Source organism: Chamaea fasciata, unplaced genomic scaffold (assembly GCF_029207755.1).
Source record: "Chamaea fasciata isolate MVZ Bird 193981 ecotype frontalis unplaced genomic scaffold, bChaFas1.0.hap1 SCAF_2, whole genome shotgun sequence".
Taxonomy (NCBI): domain Eukaryota; kingdom Metazoa; phylum Chordata; class Aves; order Passeriformes; family Sylviidae; genus Chamaea; species Chamaea fasciata.
The window spans coordinates 33,718,925-33,743,365 of record NW_027094087.1 but is presented as its reverse complement, the minus strand read 5'-3'; the positions used below and the strand labels follow the sequence as shown (position 1 = coordinate 33,743,365).

At 38.4% G+C, this 24,441-nt stretch overlaps 1 protein-coding gene across 9 annotated transcripts in view; it reads right to left on the bottom strand.

Moving 5' to 3' along the window:
- The window catches only part of DLG2 (discs large MAGUK scaffold protein 2), a 993,549-nt gene that overhangs the window by 311,401 nt on the left and 657,707 nt on the right, over positions 1-24,441 (bottom strand). For all 9 annotated transcript variants that reach the window (XM_066175626.1, XM_066175625.1, XM_066175627.1 and 6 more), the window contains one exon: positions 10,939-11,063. In XM_066175626.1, coding sequence (XP_066031723.1) covers positions 10,939-11,063 — 125 coding nt within the window. The remainder of the gene's footprint in view (positions 1-10,938; positions 11,064-24,441) is intronic.

Sequence of the window (24,441 nt, the reverse complement as noted above, 5' to 3'; positions counted from 1 at the left end):
AACCCACGCAGATAACATTTCTCATATAATCTACTTGATGGCTGAGCCAACAACACCACCAAAAAGGAGTGCCATTCTTCCTGTGTCTAATAAAAATCAGAGGGGTTAAAAATGTTTCACATACAAGCCCCATGCAGAGCAAGGAGAGGAGCAAAAGCCCACTCAGTCTGATGCCTCCCAGAAGAGCTGCATCTCCAAATGCACTCTTTGATCATGGGGAGTAGTTATTAACTAATGGATGCTCATCTCACAGGGTGTGACTATATGGGCTTGAGGGAGGAGCAGCTGACACCCATTCAACTTGCACACAGACTCAAGCATAAACTTCTAGAATATAAGTCAAATTTAAGTACATCTGCAACAGGAGGACCTCTTCTTACATCATTTATTTTCCTTTATCACAAACACCCTGAAAGCAGAATGATATCCTGTCACTGTTTAATGATTCTGGAGGTACAGATGTTTTAAATCATTTATAATGAAATGATTTTCTGTGCCATCAAGCTCTCAGTTATTGCTTGGCCAGAATAACTTAAGGCAAATTAACTATCTTGCTAGGTAAGCCACACCTGTGATAATTTTGTACAGAGTTTATGATCCTACACTTCCCACATTATTCCTTTTAAAATGTCCTCTGCATAATTAGCATCCTCTTCAAACAGAGTTTGGGACTGCAATACACAAACATACGTCAAGGTAAAGCTGCTGGGTTGGAAATGAACCAGACGCACAAGTATAAAAGACAAATCAAAACACTTGTCCAAACATAAAATACCATTTTGCACTTTGCAGACCTGATTCCCACCTCAACCTATTGGAAATGAAGCACGACTTTACTAAAAGCAGAAGATTTGCAGCAGTGCAGCACAGACACAGGTGCAAGGAGACTCAGGCCAGCAGCTCCATCGGGTGACCCCTGCAGATACGGCCCAGTCAGCAAGCCACTGCCTGATTGCCTTGCCAGACACTGCCCAAATTCCTGTCAGACACTGACTTGGGCACAGCCAGCAGCCCTGGCAAGTCCACAGTTGTGTTTCAATGACTGTGTTCAATGCCAAGTTCATGGCAGCAAGGGGATGACTGAGGAAGCAGACAGGGAAGCATGGGCAGGATGGGGCAGGAAGGGGAGGGGGCATGCAAAGGGTGGGCAGGATGCTAGGACTGGTATGGACTCCCTAAGGATTCTCTTAAATGGGCTCAAATTTGTATCAAACTTTCTTTATTAATCTCTTGCAAGATCTATAGGAACTAAGGTTTACTTTTTCTATTCCCCCCTCCCAAAATATTCTCCCACCCTGCATTTCTTCTCCCTCTATATTCCTCATCCAGGTCAATCCTCAGTTTTGGTACCCTTTGATCTTACCACATTTTTCCATTCCTGTGTCCGTTCTCTAACTCCCAAGTTATCCTCAGTCTCTCTGTGTCTCGTCTCCTGCCACTGCCATGAACGATGCTCTCCTTCGGAAACTACTCCTGCTAGCAACCAAGTGCTAGAACTCCCAGTACATCCAGCCCCTGCTGCTGGCTCAGCTCGACCTGGGCGGCTCTGGCAGCCTCTAATGGTGGCCAGAAGGAAAATTGCTGCTCACAGGACAAGAAGTCGTATCTGCCCGTCAACAGCTGAGGCCGAAGTGGAACAGTGGAGAGGCAGAGGAGGAACAGAAGGAGGTGTAGGTAGCTGTGGGGTGTTGTGAGAGGAAGGTGTTGGGATAAAGGAAAGGGAAAGAAAACAAATCTCTGTAAAGCCTGGGATGAATGAGGGCATCAGGAAGCAGCCAAACTCCTCCCAGCTGCAGGGCTGCTTGGCAGGTACTGGAAAGTGCCGCGGGCCAGGCGCAGTAGGTGTGGTAGAGGGCAGGGACAGCTCCGGCTTCGAAGCCCTGACTTACCCTCGGAGCCCTCGGGTCCGGCTGCCCCAGCGCCACGGCAGCTGTGAGGCCCCGAGTCTGGGGAATGGCAGCGGCTTGGGCCACGCTGTGGCCTGTCCAGCCAGGGGACAGCCAAGGTGCTGCCTGGGACCGAGGTGTGCTTTGCCTGCTGAAAGCACTGAACTGCTCAGCTGTTCCTCGATCCAAATCAAAATTCTCCCAGCTGACACCAGCAGTGTCTGCAGCACGTTCAGGTTTGTGCAGGAAAACCAGTTACAACAGATAACCCAGGAGGCAATCCCAGGTTCAGGATTTTTACAAGTACTTTTCATCTGGAGCTCTCAAAGGGCTTTGCAAATATGGACTCGTTTTAGCTTCACAACAACCCCCGTGAGGCAAAGATAATGATCACTGTTTCCATTTTACAAATGGGGAAACTTGAGCACCAAAAAAGAAAAGTGTTGCCAAAGATCAGGCCCAGCAAGTTGAGCACAAAACAAAGCAGCATTGCCATCCCTCTGCTTGCACCGACAAGCAGAAAACCCTCCCTCCTGCTTTGGTGTGATTGGAATAGCTACTCCCAACATAGATGTAGCCTTTAAAAAGCATGGAGGAAGAGAAAACACGTCGTTCAAGTTGAGTAAGAAACTTCCCCAGCTTAAGAGCATCAGTACCACTGGGTTGCATACAACACAGCTGCAACTCAGAGTGCAAATAAGGACCCCACAGAGAAAACACCAAAGCGTATTGCTTGGTGTTGCTATGATTCAAAGTAACACAGAGGATGGCATGACATGAACAGCACGTCTAAACAAGGTTCTCCTAACATTGTACAAGTTTGATAGGAAAACTCCTATGTTGTGGGGACCCCCTGCTCTAACAGCTGCAATAAAAGTGGAGTGAGGAATGTAACAATGATGAGGTGCTGTCAGAAAATATGGCTTGGCAAAAGTCCGAAAGTCCAAATTCTTTATGCAAACTACAGCCAGGAGTTTTGACAGAGTATGAACTGTCTCATAATGTATTAGTAGCTCTGGCTGTCAGAAACAAAATGTTGACCAAGTTTTTTCTTAAAAGTTTTAAAATCAGATCTTTGCTGCTTAAAAGGAATCTTTTTTTTTTTTTAATGGTCACTCAAGTCAGTTTCTTTTTGCATGTAAAATCTTATTTTCAGGTTTTGTGTAAATTGAAAGAAATGAAAACTTCAATAGCATCCCAGAGGATTACACCTCAACAGGTGAGACGTGAAACACTTTTCCTTGACTAACACTACAGTCCACAGAAAGGTGATGATTTCTAAGGTATGCAACCACAGAAAGCTTTTTGCTCCCAATAAACTGTCACTGAGCTATTTAAACTCTTAACTGCAGTATCAGTGCAAACATGTTGATGAAATAAAGGATTTGGCTGCATGGTGCTGTTCTGCTACTGCAGCACTCTGGGGCGACTGTAATTCAGGCAGGATGGGTAATAAAGGAACTCTTTGGAGAGAGACCTGTTAACCAGTTCAGTACCATTGCATGGAATTTCTAGTGCAATGGGCTTTACATAAGCTAGAGTCCTAGTACAATGCTAATTTGCTTAAGGGTTAGTCACAAGCAGTGGAATTCAATTAGTGGAAAACAGCTCAGAAACGTATGGGGAAGGTACTGAGGCTTTGTGTTACAAAAGAAAACTTTTATAAAAATGTCCAGCACTGATGTCTATAAAGAAGTTCCTCAAATTCATCAGTTTCAAATACCACAATCCAGAGAGGTGCTTTTTATTACTCATTAACTTCTATTCTTTTTGTGTGACAAGTCAGCTGTTTAAACAAAGTTTTACTTTCCTTGTATATCATATAAGAATTTTTACAGCCTACCATCTTATTTTCAAAATAGGAAAAGCATAATATAAATAACATTACGTAATACAGTATAAACCAATTCAGAGACACGCTAGGCATCTGCAATACTGAACAAAGAATGCAAACTTCACTTAGGAAAAAGAGAGAAAGAAGGATTCAGCCAAAGAAAAATAAAGTGGTGCAGGCAACAGTGAACAAAATTACGTGGTCAAATATTCCACTGATGATAAGCCATATTAAGGTGTTAACTTAAAATGTGAGCCATGGTGAGACATGTTCAATTTTGAAAATAACATTTGAAAATCAGATTCGGATTTTATGACCTGCCTTTTTTCATGTAGATCGCCTGCGGTAATTCTTTTTTTTTTTTTTTTTTTCAGTTTCACGGTAGCTCAAAAGAGATACACACAGCTACACAGACAGTTAATAAGATCAAACTTCCTAACACAAACCAGGACAGAGTGAACAGTCAATAATTCATGAACTAATTTATGACTGTCTGCAAAGCAAGCATGTTTTGCCTAATAGGGTGAATGCCTCTTTATTAACTTACAGCTAAATTATGTACTGAACTAATAGCATTGTCAGAGGCCTGTAAACAGTGCAGATATGAATCAGTGTTTTGTGGCAGCACCATAATTATAACAACATCCTGGACAAGCCGTGTGCCATTGCAACGCGCGTAGACCTGGTACTGATAGGCTTAGTACAAGATCAGAAGTTAACAGGGACTAAGGCAGCTAATCACAAAGCAGACATACTTCTGTTTTGATATATAAGGGTGGTGGAATAAAGCCAGTTCCCAAGCTGCATTAGAGGCACATCACACGCTTGTAAAGAACATGATCTCTCCTGGGAAGGGCTCTTCATGTTCATCTGAAAAGGCCCCATAGCATCATTCTCAACTCGGCTTTCGGCAAGCAATCTAGAGCTACAAATGGACACCAATGGGCAACAACTATGTGCCTGCTGCTGGAAAGATCTGGGCTTCAGACTTTTCCTCAGAGGCAAAGCACAGCCCATGGGGTGTCTGTTATCCAATCAGCTCTCAGGTGGAAACTCACTTCTGCTTCATGTCCTCCCTTTCTTTCCTTTGAGTTTCTCAGGTAAACTGCACACAATACCAGTGTTTCTCATTTCCAGTTTTCAAGCTTTGAATTAATAGCATGAAATCACAAATTTTCCTCTCTGTTTTGTTTTAGTGAAACACAGACTTATTTCAAAATCTGGATCAGAATGCAATCTTTTTTTTTTTCCCCACAAATATCCATGACAAAGGGTCTTCTGAGTTCCTCTCTTGCTACATATATCTAGCTAAATTTATAACCTTTAACACTTCACAGCAGGTTAGTTGACAACTGAAGAGAACACCAATCTAATTTGTTTAGAGCCTTTGCTGGTGGGCATTTGACTGAAGCCTTTAAGGCACAGAAATATGAGAGAAGGAATCACTACACTATTCCAAGCTTTCTGCCTGATTTACTGCATGACTGAAGGCAAGTTATTTTGCTTGTCTCCTGCCATTAGCACATGTATAGCGTTCCTATCCTCACACCAAATCACTTTGAGAGCTGAGGGTGGGAAGGGAATCCAATGGGGGAAACTGACAGGGTGATGGCAGAAAAACACAGCATATGCCTAAAAAATGCTGCAGGATTTACAATGCTAAGCCTCCTAGCAGTCAGTAATTAAAGAAAAGGAAATATACATTAACAGAGGAAAGATGAACAATGAACAGCCATAGAACTTTTTAACTGAAGATATTCAGCTAGCTGGAGGTACCAGTGCTGTTTCTGATTAGTTTGCCAAAGGTAACTCTCAATTGATCTGATTTTCTCAACCTGTTTAAGTTCTCCTTACAAATGTCCACACTCTTAAGGAAAAGCAACTGATACGTACACAAATGGGAAGAGACTGGAAATCAGTTTCCTAGAAGAAAGAAGGAACGAAACAACCACAGGTCTGGGCAGCAAACCAGGGCAATGTGCATCCTCCCAGGAGCAACCAATTTCTTCTCTTGGACTCAGCCCTCACATCAACCCTTCTTTCCTTTTGACTACAGCTCAGGCTTAAATACTAAAATAACCTCTGGTACAACATTAACCCTTGAAAGTCAAGCTCAAGACTGTCCATATCTATCTCACAGTCTTGTGAATTAACTCATTCATATTCCGTCACATATGCAGTAACTGACTTTTGTATCACAGGTTCAGTAAGATTCCCATGACCAACTGATTGGTATAAAATGTAAGATTTAAATTCTTGTTCTATACAAGATTCTTTTATTTACTTTTTAGATCCCAAGACCTTTTGAAACTCTTGTTTTCAAACTCGTCTTTTCAAGAAGGAGATGTGTATTTTTGATAGCAATACATAAGGAACTCACATGACCCTCTCATTCCTGTAAAGCGAGAAAGCTTTCTAAGAAAACTATCTCCATCATAAAATCAAACTTAGACTGTGAGAAACTATAATCAGCAAGAGTGATTCTTGACTCAAAATGGTTTTTATTTATGATTGTTAAAAATGTATTAAAATTTTGTGTCTGTGCTCTTTTAAACTTGATCATAATTGAAAGTTTTGCATTACTCTTTTAGTTGTTTTTTTTCCCTCCAATCAAGTTCTGCCACTAAGCTGTGCTCCTAGTTCCATAAGCTGATCACTCTTGTTCTCACAGAATGATGAATTGGTTTATGCGTTGCCTTTCAGAAGCCAGAGGTGCACTTATGATCGATAAGCCAAAAGAAGTCACCACTGAATACTGTATTGAAGTTCTTTGCTTTATGTAGGCAACTGAAACAAACGCTACTTTTTTTCTCTGACACAAACGCAAATAAAACAAAAAAAGGCACTGAGTCATAATTACTGGAATTCTCTTTCTTCCAGAGAATAAAAGAAGTCTAAATTCAGGACTTCCTTATTAAAAAGTAGACATTTGCCCATGGACAACCCACATGAATGAGACAGAAGCAGTAGTTTTTATGCATTGAAAGTCTTAAAAGATCAAACTGTTGAGAGAAATTCTCCTTTAACTCAGTGGGAATGACTGCTACTTTCAGAGGGTTTATATTCTCTGTCTATCCCTGGCTTGAAACCCAAATCTTCAGAGCAACATGGCATAAAGCATTCAGAGAAAAAATAATCTCCATTTAGTTCCAAGGTTATTATAGTCACATTCAGCTAAATAATTAAATCTAAAATAGTTCTTAAAATTCCACCAAATTATATATTTTATATTATTTACAATGTATGAAATTATTTTCTGTATATTATATGGATTTCATAAAATATTCCACAGCTTTATTTTGCAAGACGAGGAGTTAGTGTACTGACCTAAATGTCTTCTAAAATCTGAGTTGTGCAGTGTGATGGTTCTTATACTAATTCTACAAGTCAGGGCATTTCAGGGAGAGTAGTACATAAACATATCCATTAATACTTCCCTGAGGAGAGCACTGGAGGGGGTGCTGATCACATCCCTCTGGTGATCAGAAACAGGACACAAGGGAAAGGAATGAAGCTGCTCTGGGGAAATTCAGACTAGACATGAGGAAAAGATTCTGCACTCAGAGTGTGGTCCGTTCCTGAAGGAGGCTTCCCAGTGAAGTGGTTGTGGCACCACACCTGGCAGAGCTCAAGGAGCATCTGGACAATGCTCTCAGTCACATGGTTTAGTTTTAGTAGCAGTCCTGAGATAAGCAGGGAGTTGGACTCAATCATCCTGATGGGTCCCTTCCAATTTGAGATATCCTGTGGTTCTGCGCCTCTCTGATTTTTGAAAGTTCAGGAAGTCTCTCAAAAAAGGGAACTTCTTTTTTAGGATGAGTGAAGTCTAAAGTAGCTCATAATTATTGATATTTTTTAAGCAGAGATACGGGTCATGAAGTGATACAAACCTGCACTATGCATTGTACCTACTGTCTACAAAAGTATTGTTCTCCACTAAAGGAAAAACCCAGGAATTTAATCACCTTTGTTTCAGTCTCACACACAAGTTTTATTCACAAGAGTAATCTGCAGACTTGGAGAACAATTCAAGCTGGAAGGGAACTTTGGAGGTCATTTAGTCCAATCTCCTGCCCAAAGCAGGACCAATTTGAAAGTTCAATCATATATACCTTAGGACTTAATCCAGATGAATTTTGAACCTCTTGGAGAAGAGAGATGCCATAATCTCATGGAATCACCAGTTACATTAAAGAGATCTTTTTTGTCCTCCGACACAACTGGAATTTCCCTTATTGCAACATGTGACTGTTGCCTCTAGTCCTTTCTTTGTGCATCTCTGCTCACCTTGATGCTGGTCTTCAGTGCTGCCAGAGCACACTGCTAGCTGATGCCAAATTAAAGAATCACAGTGGCATTTAAGTTGGAAAGCACCCCTTGAGATTCCATTGTCAAACCCTCTCTGCTGAAGCAAGTTTACTTGCTTCAGGTTGCCCAGGAACAAGTTTAGTCAGGTTTTAAATATCTCCAAGGATGGACACTCCACAACTTCTCTGAGTTACCTATGCCCAGTATCCCTTAGAATAAAAAATAGTTTCCTCATGGTAAGATGAAATTTCATGTGCTTGTTGTCCATTGCTTCTTGCCCTGTCACTGGACCCTACGGATAAAGGTTGGGCTTCTTTATCTTCACTCCCTCCCATCAGGTTTTATATCTGGTATTTATGTACTTCTAACTATACATCTACCACTGGAGAGTTACTCTTTCCCAGGTGCAGCAGACTGCATTTGCTTTTGCTGGACTTACATGAAACTTCACTTGACCTACTCCTCCCCTCTCAACCCATACATTCATGTAAAACATTCCCAAGGGTCTGGAGCACAAAGTCAATTTCTTACAGGTTGCTTTCATAGTCTTGCTGTTTGAAGAACTACACTCAACTAAGTTAGATCAAAGGGACATCATGTAAAATGCAGTGGAAGTGATTTTACAGGCTTTTATGATTGAAACCAGACAGTAGATTCAGAAGCCAGTTCAGACAGCCCACACTGCTATATAATGTAGAGTATCTGCAGGCAGAGTGTAAAAGAAAAGCAGACAAAAAAAGTATGTATTTTTTCCATCTATAAACACCAATCCCTCGATTATCAGGTAATTGAAATTTGGACTTTTGCTAAGAAACTTATGTTATCACTACTCTTAGCAGTTATTACTGCATGTTGTTAAGCTTTTGTTCCTATAGAGTGGCCCCAGCTGATAAACTGTTACGAACAACTAATTACTGTGCAAGTCAACGAAGACTGCCCCAGGATATGGCTTTCAGTGGCATATCAGTAATGACCACTGATAACTACATTTTGAGGTGTTCCTAAAAAGTGACTTTGCAGCAAAGTGAAGCCCATTTGCCAGATAAAACAAGGAAAGGAGGAATCTTTCTAAAATCTGAGACTAGGAAGAATGACCATGTCAAGTATATGCTTAAAATATTATATAAGTCTTAGTAATAAGGAAACTATACTAGTACTGCTAAACTTTTATGACAAAACACAAAGTTTGCCATGTCTAATCTTAAAATGGATTAATGAATTGCCTTAGTTTGCTACTTTTTGTGGGTTTAGGTGGTCTTTCCAAGATATTTACAACACATACACAATCATGAGTTAAATCTACAGTAGTTATTTAATACAGGGATGAGTTATGAAATATTTGATTTTTTACAAAGATAGCAAAATACTGCAATTGCTTCTGTCTTCTTCATAGCTTAAACTAAAGAAGTTTTCATATGCAATTAAAAATTCTACTAAAAATATACTACTGTTTTTTGCAAGTAATTCTTTCTTTTTAGTATAAGAAAGGCAGTTTCAGGTTTAAGACCCCTTTTTGTTGTTCATCATGTCTAATTCTATAGCATGACTTCCAAATACTGCTGTTTCTTCATGCTGTGTTTTCCATGAAACTCATCTGGCCCAATGCAGATATTTACAGTACATATCAATACAGCTGGGCTAGGCAAAGAAACTCCTTTTCATTTGAGTCATCAACAAAAAGATAAGCTCTTTTATTCTTCTGTTCTATTTTAGGCATTGACTTTATGATGAAATGAATCACAATCTAGAAATGCTTAGGTATTTCTTCACTATTAGGAGACTAGCGTAGGGGTAGATTGCTGCATTTTAGTCACAAAGTTACATGGTATTTGTCCCATTCCTTTTATCTACAACCCTTGGTAAAACTAAATTCTGCAGGCACTGCCAACCACCATGACTCCTCATCACTATCATAGTAAAAAAAAAGAGAAAAATTTCCAAAATCAAATTATTAATATAGCATAAGAAATATCCCGAACTTGCTCTTTAAACTGGCCAACTCCCCTTACTTTTGGCTTTGAATTCAAGGAAAACGATTCAGGAAAAATGTTGCTATACCATCTGGTACATTTTATGAATTTTAAACCATCTGATTTTGGCAAAGGCTCTCAGAGCCAATTCAGCGCTCAGACCATGAAAGCATCAGAAATTTAGCCCAATTTTCTCCAGTTCAATTAGCTTTTTGGTGCATTAGTAGGCTGCACAACCAAGAGTAAGGTGGCAGCCTCTGTGATGGAAGCCTTTCTGCATTCAGTCCATAAGGAAAGACAAGCACAAGCATTTCTGTGGTTCCTCTTGTTTAAGGGAGATGCTGCCATGTATTTGAGAACCCCATCAAATGATCTGTATGGCTGTTTCAGGATCTAAAGCAACAGACCACTCTGGAGATGACTCAGAACATACAGCACAGCCATCACATCCTCATGGAACAAAATAATATTTGGAAACAGCAGTAAACACATCTCACTACTGCAGCCAAATAACAGGAAGCATCTACAAATAGCTATAATTTTTTGGCAATGGCTTTGTAGTTTGGAAAGTCTTGATAGCCTAAAGTATAAGACCAATGTGTAGTTCTTCAGCCATGAACACAGAAAGGCCAGGCAAAGAAGACTTGCATGCTGATATTCAGGTTTCCTCCTGCTGTCCCCATCTTACCTTTTAAACTAAAGTACCTGGTACTAAGAAGGAGGTGGCACCATCAAATGCCCTCTATTATACAGGATTTAACCACCTTTATTCAGTTGCTCTAAGCTCCTTCAATCAGCTGTCTTAGCAGAAAGGAGACTCCAACCATGTCATTTACTGCACCTGACCCCATGAAAGATCCAGCTGGCATATGGCACCCAGAAAACAATTATAATAATTATGTATTTTATTTCCAAACACACGTAATAAGTTTGTTTTTACCTGAGTCTTCCATCCTCTGCTGCAGCTCCTCCTGGTATAATCTTAGTAATGAATATCCCAGGATCATCCCCAATGTGTGGGTTATCTGTTCCTCCAGCAATACTGAACCCCAGGCCAGAATTTCCCTGGAAAAATAATAAAAAGTAAATCCATTACTCAGATGCTAGATTTCTACAGAATTCATTTGCACTGCATGAAGAAAATATCCTTGCTTCTTAAAGAAAGCACTTTATTTGGCAACTCTATACTTGAAGGCAAGTGACTCAGTCAGAAAAAATTAATTGTCAGTTAAAGAACAGAGGCTGTGAACAGAAAAATTTCCTGGAGTTAATGACAGAGTTAATGGATACTCCTACAGAAACAGGATTTGACCTAAATTTGTTTTCAAAAGCAAGTCACATAAATTAGCATCTGAACTCCAATATTAATTCATCCAAGTCAATGAGAGCTAGAGGCTAAAAACATTTCCGAGCTTTGAAAAAAGACTTTCAAAATTACTGTCATTTATAAACAGAAACAGTGAAAAACATTTAACTCTGAAGTATTTTACTACACTAGTTTCTGTTGTCACTAGTTTCTGTTGAAGACTGTCATGCTTTTAAAAACAAACAAACAAAAAATCCAAAAGAAAACAAGAGTACTTCTTTCATCCTACTGATCTGCTAGGACAAAATATTTGAAAGACATTATATAAGACTCTACTCAATAATCTCACTTATTGTTCCTACTATTTGTGAGAATGTCATGAAAGATAAATAGATATGTACACATATACACACTGCTGCAAATTAAGTCACCGTTTTTTCACACACATTTCAAAACCACAATTCTAATTCTTTTTTGGAAGTATGTATTGGTTATGCTTTTCTATATAAGTCAACCTTAAGTACATGTTTGGGTTTGTTTGTTTTTTTTTTCCTGTGTGAAATAACTTTTTTCCCAAGAGACTGTTTCTTATTTATAGAAAAGCAGATGCAGGTTTAAGAACCCCCTGTGCACACAGAGTATTGTAAAATTCAATGCAATACTTGATTCTTTAAGGGCCTCTTAGCCAAAACTATTTTCACAGTTAGATATTTAGACTTACCACAGTGATATAACTACATATATATTGCAGAATATGTACTGCAAATTTGGGGCACTAAAATACTTTTATTTCACAAACTTCTCAGACTGTTCAGTTTGTTTCTTTTACTGTTGCTTGTGGTCATGTATCTAGTTCTGTACTACTGAGAAAAGTTATTAAGAAAAATGGTGCTTCCATACATTTTTTTTCTAAATAATTTAAATCAAATGTCACTTCTGCATTTTTAACTGCACTTCAATGCATTCAATGTGATGCATTTTGTGTGTGAAAGCCTACATGCTGCCTGCCTGCAGCATGTCAGATTCTGAATGCTCTTATCAGTATTCTGCATTCACAAGAGATGCAGTTCTCATTACCCAAGAGACGTACACGCAATGTGCAGCTCTGCTATCAGCATATAATTGTGAACTAATTTATAATCCAAGGAAATGGATTGAGGACTGCACGTATCATAATGCTTCTCAGCCAGCTATAATATGGAAATCATTATAGTACTGAAACACTCCGTAAGTATTTTCTGTAGTTAGCAAACACCTCCAGGTCAGCATTATAAATCTTTGATTTAATCTCTCTTTCATCATTGGGATCATCTCAGATTCATGTTTTTCTCCCAATATTTCAACACATACAGCACATTTTATAGTAACATGCACTCTCTAAATACTTTAGGAGTATTTTCCTGAAATCCTTTCTGTATGTCATTATTAATTAGGCTTACTGTTCAACACATAGGAAAGAAAAAGACTACTTCTACATACTTCAGGAAGCCTGGAACAAAAGTCCTAAAACATTAGTAAAACAAAAGGCCAATTTCTAGAAATTTTAAGTAATACTTGATTTGCAATCAAAAAAACCCCAACAAACCTCTAAAAATAAAATTGTTGTGTTTATTCTTAACTTCAAAGAGATTTAAAAAATATGCAGTAATCTGTGTTTCTGGAAAGAGGTAGATTTCCAAATCCCCAAGACCTAGTTTTGATAGGGAAAGGCAAACTGGAGGGTAACAAGGACAAATCTGGGCATAATTATTAGCACAAGACAGCACAAGATTTTAAAAAAAATGTGTCTGAAGAGCTTTAAAAAAAACTATCAAAGCTTGCCTGTTATGTGGGGTGTGCTTAGTTGTTATAGTTCATTGTAAAAAATGCATTTGATTTTTCAGAGGAAATAATTTCAGCACTCTTTTCCTCCTACTGTATCTTTTCCCATTAACATTTTAGAGCTAAAAAATGCTACGGCAATGCTGGGTGTAAGCAGTGATGTGGTAACACTGCTACACACTTCTCGGGAGAATTAGTGCTATCCTTGACATTTATCCATAAATGTGCATCTGTTACACTGCAACACTGTTCTGATTCTGCCCCTTAGGAGACCTTTTAAAAGCACAGGGTAGCACTCCTCGCTGGCACTTCTCTATCCAGCAAATTTAAAGCAATTATTCTGGCTGCAGTCCTTGACTTGATCAACAGGATCTACAAGCTGTCAGGCACGAGCTGCCTCAACAAATATGTACATCCCTGCAAGGCTTTACTGCACCAGAAACTTGCCGCAAAAGTTAAGAGCAATTACACTTCTTTTTCCCCACTATGGTTTATGAAGGGTCTTCCTCGCCTACATGGAAAACCCTTTGTACCTCAGATCAAAGCCAACATCGCTAAAAGCATGGCTACAATCCCTCACGGCTTTTTGAGAGCCTTGGTTTGAAAAACAATGCAGTAGGAACATTTTGGTTAAAAGCTACTGTATTTCAGTTCTGACCAGCAATACTGACGTGCAGATCTCTCCTCGTGCCGCATGCTTCTCTCCATGCTCTGCATTTAGTATGCGGGTTCAACAGCATATTGTTGCTGTACTAAAATCTCATTGCCCTTGTCAAGCTGTAATTCCAAGTTCCAATAAGTACTCTTTACTACTGTAATGCTTTCTGAACATTTCCACAAGGCTTGGTTCCCCACCCTTTAGTTTTTGCACCTCCTTTGTCCCCATTCCAGGGGAGAAAAAAAAAAAAAAAAAAAAAAAAAAAAAAAAAAAAAAAAAAAAAAAAAAAAAAAAGGTGTGGTAATTATCTTCACAGCTTTTCTTGGCGTATCTGTCTCCCTCCCATTTCATGTTAACCAATGAAAATGCCATCCCGCAGCCTGAAACAACTGAACTACCACTTAGCCATGGCATTTTCCAAGGTGGAACATTCATGCTTTTTCTCATGCTGATTCATGTTTGGGAGTGGTTCAACATATATATCTGTCAGGTTAATTCACTGTACTCTTTCTACTCCAAGCCTTACATCTCTTGGATGCTTACAAAGCAAGTTAACAATGAGCTCAGAGGCCTGGTGACAATGCAGATAAATACTTAATAAGAACTAATAGCAGCTGATACAGAGGAGAAAAAGTCTTCCTCTTTTAGAATACTCCACTGATACGTCTTAATTGAGATTCATATTCAGGCTTAAATATGCTTGCCTATTTTATTTGAAGATCCTTCAGTCGAAGAAATCTATGCGAAAAATCCCAACACGCATAAGGGACAAAAGGAGTTTGAACAAGCCTCAGACCTACAAACTTTTAATGGTATTGCTCAAACATCATTATTAGCATGTCCAAATATGTACACACATATATATACACAGACATAATTCTATGATCCTATATACGGGTTCATATCCAAATTATTTTGTGTTCAATTCTTATTAGTTGAATTATTTCTTGACGTAAATCTTTCCATCTCTTTGCCCAAGCTCTCAGTTTCTACTGCTATAAAAACCTCATATAATTAGTTACTGACTATACAAGGAAGATTTGCATAAAATTGCACAGCAATAGATGGATGAATGTACTTTTTAATTGTTAGTTTAGTTTCTTACTACCTTCCCCGCCTTTTGTTGCAAGGCTCCAGTCATTGCACACAGGCTGACAAAAAGCTTAGCATAGCACAACATGCCCAGTTTAGTTTAAATAAAATACTGCCTGAGTTTCCTCCTGTTCATGCTGGATAGGTTATGCTTCTCAGGGATTTACCACCAAGCTCAAATTTGTCTCTTGGCTCAGCTTTACTTTTCAAACACAGAGAATCAGGTCAAACTACCACATCAAAACAATTTCTCGCAGCCCAGCCCCTGAGGCCGCCTTCTTGCTCTCCTGTGAAGGGAAGGTCAGCACTTCATCTTGAGGTTTACTGCACCTGCCTGCCTCCTTTATGGCTTTCTCAAATGGGGCTTTGCACGCCATAAGGACCATCCGAATTCTTTATAGCTCAGCCAGAGCAGAGAAGAGGCCTGGCTGTATTTCTCCCAGGGGTGGCGGACAACCTCCGACAACCACACAGCATAACTGCAGATGAGTGATGTTACACCTTCTCCCAGCACTGAAACACAGCACTTGGGGACAGAACAAAATGACAGATTGTTCACATGCCAGGCAAAGAAAATAAAACTTGTAAGTCGTGGCCAGTTTGAATCTCTTCCCTCAGGACTGTTATACTTACAAATAAGGAGCGCGAAAATAAATAAGAACCCCCAGCAGGTACCAGTTTTGGGTAGTCAGAAGGCCTTGAGACCTATCCTTCTTTTTGCTCAGCCTTCCATCTTGTGTTCTCCTTTTACACACCTCTATGAGCAGCCATATATCAGGCTGCAACTTCATGAGGCTGCAGTGTTATTTTGTCAGTAACTGACAGAAGTGCCCCACATTGACTTCTATTGGAACAGAGTTTAGCTGACACCAAGAACTACTGAAGTTATTTTCCCATGACATTGCAGCTCACCATGGATGATAGCCTTCACTACGATTCTACTGATTATTTTGTCCTTATTGTGCCTCATTTGTCTCTTTTTTTCTGCTCAAGGGCTGTATTTGCCTTAGAAGAAAGTTTGACTAAGAATGATGTAAAGTCATTCAGTCTGTAAAAAAATCATGGAAGAATATAAGTCCAAGAAGCAGAAAGAATATCAGAAATGCATATCAAGAGCAGACTAAGTACTTCCCTGAGAAAGGGATTGTATTTTACAATACAAGTGATTTGTATTTTACCATGTTAAACAGGCTTACCACAATCACACGGAAATTGTTCTCCATTTTAATTTCTTTTTAATTCTAATCAATAAGGTGACTGCAGAACTCACATAGATCTTTTTGAGTGAGTTAATTACTTCAGTACAGCTAAAATAATTTCTCATAATCTTTTGAAGTAACATGATTTTGAAAATCTCTAGCATTGAAGTTAGAAAAAAAACCAGTTGAACTTCACAGGATTCACCTAACTATTGCTGCAACCTCACCCTGACATTGCAGCATATCAGGATGCCTGTTTCAGAGTCCATCAGTCCGTGAAAAGTCTAAGACAGAAGGCGTAACTGTATTTCCCGAAATGTTTTCTAGAGGTTGGAAGCTGTTTCAGGCGACAACACATACTCCCAAAATCTATTACTGAAATGATCTTTGTGTTTAATTTTGGTTCCCCCCTCCCCCCCACTGTGTTTTTTCCTGCCACTGATTTTTTTTTTTTTTTTTAACTGTTGATTTCCTACCTCTACTCTGGTGTTCACAGCCAAATTTGTGGAATGCTTTTCTCTCACACATCTTTTAAGTGACTTTAAAGTACAAATTACTGCCTAAACTTGCAGGTTTGGTCAGAGCAAGTTTAGTCAAGAGAATGCTCACAGAATGATATCTGACTCATTCCTAGATTCCTAAAGACATGCTATATTTTTTATTGTCTTCCATTATTACAATTGTTAAAGACCCTAACAACTTTGTTACTGGTGCTCCTTAAAAAGTTGTCTGTTGAATTTTACAATGGGAATTATCCTTCAGCTTTTCAAGACAACTCTTGATCTGTAGGTTCAGAAAACCATAAACTTTCTTGAGTCTAAGCAATGCTGGTTTTATCTTCTTTATGCAAAGTTTCAAAATTCTTAAATACAAAGATAAGCTACATGCTGTGAAGGCAGTGTAGGCTTGGCACTCATTCGTCAGAATTTCTTAATTTCACATACATGCATGATAATGCTAAAACTTTTCAGTTTTGGTTACTGCAGTCATGGCACTTTCTCACACTGTAAGTAAGGCCCACTTTTCTTATATGGTGTTGGCTTTGAAATTATGGTCTTTAAAAAATAAAAAAGATATTTATTTGGTTTTGCTTTTCAAGTCTTCTAATTAGCAGTTCCTTTAAATAAACTTTGCTGCAAGAAATTTTAATTCATAAACTACTGTTGAGTTTATTTCAGGTGGTGGGAAAACATCCCCTTGCACTATGAAATATACTGTGAGACACTTTCATTTGAAACTTACTTTTATACATTTTAGGAAGTTTAATCATTTTGTACTAATTTTTAATTTTCACATTTCTCCTTAAGCGAAGTCATAGCTTTCTTTTAAGAAGCAATATGAAACTAATACTTGTTTTCTGCAGATATTAAAAACAGCCTGAACTACTCAGAAAATTTTTATTATGTCCAAAATGAATCTCTCACAGAGTAATTTTAATAAAAAAGCTGTTTTATAGAACACCAGTATCAGAATCTTGGCTAAGGCTGTTACCATCTTTGGCTTAGGGTTCTTGCCTCAGGATACTTCCGTTTTGGATGAAAAAGACAATACCTTCTCCAATGAGACAAAATACCAACCCAAACAAAAAACCAACAAAACCCCAAAGCTCCTTCCAGAAATTACATTCACTCTTGTTCTACAAGACCAGGTTTCTCCAAGAAGTACTTGACAGCATGATGAAGTGAAACCTGAGAATCAGAAGCTTAGAAAACTCTGGCAAATTAATTTTTTTTGGAAAGGGAGAGGAGAATAAAATACGAAGTGCTGTGGGCAAGCAGAGTGAACCAAGTAACATAGTTTACAAATGAGACGAAAGATTGACAACTCTGCCCCTAATTGGCATGGGAGGATTAGATATGGACCAGGATTTGCTGCGTCTCTGAAAGAGTCTCTGAAAGACTCTGTTTTGCTCTGTATTAAAGCAGATAAGGTTACTTAGTTTGGCACCTAAGATACTTATAAGGAGGAAATACCTCTAGATATACACCAAGCTGAAAAAGGATGAGCATGTGAGATTGCTGTAAAGATCTGTGTATTTCTGCAGACTTTCTTCAGTAAGATTTTTCTCCACAAAGTACTTCTTACCTAACAAATACAGCTCTTCTCTATTCACCTGACAGTGAATCTATACAGGATTTTTTTCTACTTTTCACTCAGCCATGCTTAGATTAACACCACATATATAGTGGGGGTGTTACCTGTCACTCAATAATGCCCAGTTCAACAGCACACAGCCACATTACAAACAACAGCTTAACACGTTAATGTTTCATCCCACTGAAACAAATAGGTGATTTTATAATATGCAACGTACTTTCATCCAATTCAGGATTTTGATAGAAAGTGTTTGTTAAACCCACCTACTCAAGGCACTAAGATCTTTAAGAAGGGATTCTGCTCTGCAATTCTTTCACAATCTGGCATTTATACCAGCGTTGGTTTTCCTGTTCTCAAGACAGAGTGATACACGCCAAATAACCAAACCATTTTCTGCCACACAATGTGTGACTTTGTGCCGTCTCCCACTCTAACACAAATCTTGACACATCTGTCTTTTGACTTCAATCATTCCACCAACGTTTTCAGGTATCTGCACATGCTGTACTGTATTGTACTTCTCCTCTCCAGTGTTTTGTCCAAAGCCCCAGTTTCAAAAGCCTAAACATAAAAGCTGCATTTATGTCTCATTCAGAGAACAAGAATATTTGCATATATATCAGAGTACTGTTGAACTCTTTTTTACTTCGAAATCTACTCAAGAGTAACATAATTCATGAAATTCTCACTTCTCCCACATACACTGGCACACTCCCTAGAGTCAGAGTTTTGAGACTCCTTGGTTATATCATGTTCCATATGGTACAGATTTTCATCTCTCACAACGCCATTTGTTTTCAAGCCCCTTATCAGGTTCAGCACATTCATTACAAAGCCACAATACACGTGACTACAACTGCTTCATACACTTACTCTCACTTGATATCTGTAGAATGATATTGTTCTCTCAGCACTGTGCAGACCAAGTATGGTATTCAAAAAAGATGTATTTCAAAAAATGATCCAAGGGATTTTATTTTTCATAATACACATAAAATCTGTATGAACAGATACAGATACTGTAGAACAGCATATCTAGACAATGAATGAAACCACTTCTACAGTGAAGCAACTCATAAAAATATGATGGTGTATCCTCTGCTTTTACACAGCTTGAAGCAAAAGAATAGATGTGAATTCTCTCCAGGTTAGGTTTTCACTATTTTATCTCTATTAAGCTCATATTAATAACCTCTGAGCTGTGACAGACATGTATGCCTAGTTTTTTTCTTCAATGTGTTTCTTGTCCTTTTTCAGTGATATCTGTAGGAATTGTCTTTTCCAGCATTATGGGACCATATGACCTTGCTTGTTCTATCTCAGACTGAGAAGTGGAGCAACATATGTCCTCCTTTAGTTGGCTAGAGTGATAGCAAAGAAATGTCACAAAAAGCAGTCTGATGAGTATGTGAAAAGTAGTATGAGAGAAAACCAAATATTCAAAAATTTTCATCACAAAATTAGAGCAGGGAAATGCTAGTCCTGGGGAGTGAAAAGTTTCACTTCACTTGGGGAAAAAAAAAAAAAAAGATAGATATATATACATATATGTGTCTATCTTTCTTTGTCATGTGGTGTCACTCCAGGCTTGCTGTAGACTTCTCATCAGCCAGACCTGAGAGCTTTTTGAGCTCCCAGGGCTACACAAAAGAAAGTGAAATAGACCAAGGAAGGGAAAGCACTCACTAAGTGATAATAGCAACTTGACATAAGGGGGTGGGGAAAAACAGGAGAGAGTAAAACACTAAAAAGAATTGAAAGAACAGCAAAGCTTCTTCAAGTAGCAAGCTACTTAAAAACTTTGACAGCATCATCACTGAAACTTTCACAATGCAATTATCTCCCAAAACTGAGGAAATTAAGACATGTTTAAATGTAACTCTGTGACAGAAGTAGACAGTCACATCTCGTACAAGGACTTAGGGAACAGAGACCTGATTTTACTGAAGCCATGGAAACCAACAGGGTTTCAGCACATAGTGGTAGCAATTAAAAGGAAAGAAGTGAACTCCTGCTGCTGACTTCAGTTCCTCTCTAATGATGACAGCTCTCATCCCCTTCTGCCGACAATTCAGCACTATGAAAATCCCGATGGATGTCTTGAGATTATGTGGAAACTCCTTGGTTAAACCGGTTTGTAGCTCTAAGTCTTTGTGTTGAAAAACTGCTGCATGCCTAAATGGGTTTATTTTGACAGATTGCATGATCACTACACAGTGCTGTGCAAAGCACTTAAGGGAATTTGAGACCCCCGAAGTATCACAAGTGCTGGAATAAACCCAAGTTCTAAGCTACTGTCTAAGCTATTGTTCTTTTCCATTTGACTGTCATATTCACAGATACGAAATGAGTGTATTTAGTTGTTCTTGCAGTTTGATTGGTGGGGTTTTTTAGCATCTTCTTAACATATTTCAACAATTTCTTGGGTTATATTTCTTTACTGCAATAGATACATGCTTAATCATTCAGGTAAAAATTCTGAAATGTTTACATCCATTGTAAGTTTTTGATAATATTTTTTTCCAGCTCTTATTTAATATCACATCAAAGCCTGAGTATAACTCCTCATTTGCTGCCTTATTCAAAATCATGATCTTCAGGGCACGTAATCCAGAATAAAAAGGTAAACTATTAACAAACTAAAAGGCCCCTAGGGCTTGCTTAGACATTCAAGCACAAATCCTAGAGGCAAATAACTGAGTATTCTTGCTGTTGCATCACTTGCCTTTCCAATACTGCACTACTCCAGTGACTAAGCTTGAAGAGCTTAGCATTACTTCTCTTTTAATGTAAATTAAAGCAAGCTTTTAAAACACATTCACATGCTGAATAGCACTCAAGACTTCTCTTTCAGGCATTTTCCATGATGCTCAATTATAGATTTTATTGAGAAGAAATACAAAGAAGGATAAATAAAATGCAATTCATTCACTTTCACAGACACACATCTAAATATAGTTTTCAATAATTTTGTGGTGACCCTATTTTGTTGTAACATTTAATTTCAGTGTCCATTTTTTCCTTACTCTTACTAAACCTGACTGACTATGACCCTGAGCAATCTAAAGCAGCTTCAAAGCTGTCTGTTTCTGAGAAAGCGCTTGGACAAGATGACCTTCACAGAATCCTTCCAAACTGAATTATTCTCTGCTTCTATGAAACACAAGTGTCACAAATACAAACATGTTTCAAAATCTGCTGTCAGCCTAGGAATAGTTCAGTCACTAAAAACTTCCCTTCTTAATTTTATCTTAACAAAAACATGATACTGAAATGTTTTGTGTATATACATATACATGTCTCCACAAAAATTCATTTTCCAAGATTTATAACTGTACATTCTTAGGTGCAGAGACTTTTTTGACATGATGTCTATAAATGTCAGATGAAGCTCATGGCTAAAACTGCACCTTGTATAACTTTCACACAGTTCTTTGGAACTAAACAAACCAACTTTGTCAAATGAGAAATGCACAATTTTTACATTAGAAAAATCAATTCTCCAAGTGTTCTTCTAGGGGTAAGAAGTGAAGAGGAATCTTTAACCAGGTATATGTTTGTCAAAGTCAGGTAAAATATTTCCTAGGCAATATTTTTCTGTCTTTCTAGAATCCAGTTAAGATTCTCTGTTCCTTTACCTACGTCAACACTTGTCAAACATTTGGTTGTATTCCTAATGCACTAGGCACATTTACAAACCTGTACACACAATGATGTGCAACAGATCTAGACTACCATACCCCAAAGCAGTCATCTAATAACATAAAATATCAGATTTTTTTTTTAATTTAAAGGAATTTTAAAGTTCCCATGTCCTATTTCTTGTAAGTGTCATGGTAATGAATCATATTGAGTCATATTAAAAGTACCTAGGATAAGTTAATAGCATTTTTCAAGTTTAGTAACATTATTTTAAAGGTGTTTGTCAGTGATTCACTGGCAGAGAATAATGGTCTTGTGATTCATGGAAAAAAAGAAAGTCCTTTCCTCTCCAGCTGTACAGATGCCACATTTGACTTTTTGGAAGTGGTAGGAACGCAGGCTGGGAAAGAGACAGAGGCTGAGCCAAGTTTCGTATCAGAAGAAGGGAGGTTAGACTAGAAATTACCAATGCACAGTTTTTAAGAAGAAAGGCAAAAGTCACCAAAGACAGTTTCACTTTATCTCAGACTCTCTCCATGGAGAGACCACACTCAAAGATGCCTTGGGTCAAACACAGATGTGGCTCGCTCACAGATAAGCATATTTAAGTACAGTAACAAGTTTGATGAGCAGAATTTTCAAAAGAATAAACCTATTCCTAATAATGTCTGATAGAAATGCCACCTATTTCAAAAGAAACAGACAGGCTACAGGTAAACACTTTCTGAAAATCCAATCTTTTACCTTAGTTCCTAACACCTCAGATGTAGTTCTCTTAGTACTGGCTGTATTGTTTTTGCCACTGAAGACCCATTGTGTTGGTTCATTTTAGGTGGCATCAGAAATAAAGCTGAGATTTCTGTTATTGGCAGCATGAAAAAGAAAATGAAACCCCAGTTTCTACTGTGTTCCTGGAACATATTCCATGTATCACCCAGACAGTAAACTAACAATGCAAACTAAAACCTAGAAAAAATAACCCTTCAGGAAGTGAAAAGAACTGACTCTGTGAGTATACTTCAGCAATGTGAATGGGTTTGAAATTTTATTATAAAATAGTCACAGAAAATAAACAGTAGGTTCCTGACACTATAGCCTCTCATGCTAACTTTTCAACATCTGAAAAATTTAGATAAAGAAGAAATTTCAGCTCAAAAGAAAATGATTACTAACTCAGCATTTCTAAGCACCCCTAACAGTGAAAATACCCCTTTCCCTCTTTGCTTTACTCATGAACATGCATATTAACTATTGCTACTTCGAGACTTGTTAATTCCCGTGTCCTCCTCCTAAAAGAGAGGGAATTCTCATACCCCCTTCAGAGCAAAGGAATTGTAGCGGGTTTTGAAGCATGGCACTGAATATTACCAGCATACTAAAACCCTAAGGAATAACACCCCTAAAATCCTCATTTTTAACATCAGCAGAGTATATGGATGTCATGGGTTTTGTAAAGAGCATATTATTCTATGCCATCTGGGTGGAGCAGAATTGTTTATCTTCGCCCAAATGGGTCACTGTCGCTTATCAGATGGTGGAGTGCTACTTATCTCTCTTCATTGTTTCACTACTTCCATGGGAATGTCTTTTGCTAATGGACCATTAAGAGCTCCTCAATGACATTACACATTACAGTGCACTATTGTAAGCTGCTCCACACAGGGAGGAGGAGCCAAACCATCTTAACCTAGATAAAAAGGAGCCACAGTCCCACTAGGTATCCAGTTTTCCCACCGGATCCCTGGAGGAAGACCGGACCCATCTCATCATTACTGGACCCTTTTTCTTCAACGGGACCATCTCTACTCCAACAGAACCACATCTGCCACTCCAGGAGGGCTTACTTTGGACTGCTACCAACACCCTGACCAACAGGGTGTCAGGTTGTATTTCTGACTCTGTCAGGGTTTTTTCTAGGATTTCTTGTTTGTTTATTTGTTTGCTTATTCTTCTGTACTACAACATCTGTATTTTTATATCCCTAGTAAAGAACTGCTATACCTATTCCCAAAATCTTTGCATGACAGCCTTTTAATTGCAAATTTATGATAATTTGGAAAAGGGGGGGAGGGGCTTACATTTTAAGGGAGACTCCAACCCTCCCTGGCAGATACCTGTCTATCTAAACCAAAACAATGGAGTTGCAAGAATGAGGAAAGAATCCTATCTTTTGGATGATTATGCTTTTTTGGTACAAGATAGGTGTAATCCATTTTACCTGTCTTTTAAAACATGCCCTATAGAACATTTTCAATTAGGGTAAGCATGCCACATACCCTCTCTCTATACTGTATAGAGAGAGACACTTCTGCATTGCAATTCATCAACATGCAAATTGGCACAAGTCAAAATGTTTCACATACATTTATCAGTTGCAATCAACCCTCATTTAATAGTTTCTTAGTCCTGGCATGCAATTTGTGCTCTAAAATGAGAGAGAAAATTGAGGTAAGAAAGGGTTTTAAAAAGCAAGAAAGAGAGAATGAGATCAGAATAACCAGCAGGTTGGTGATGAGGAACTCATCTATGCTGCAAAACCTGAACCAAACTACTACTCTGAATAGGCACCACTGGGGTTTACATTTCAAAGGAGTGCCCTAATCACTAGGCACACTATCTTTGATCTAA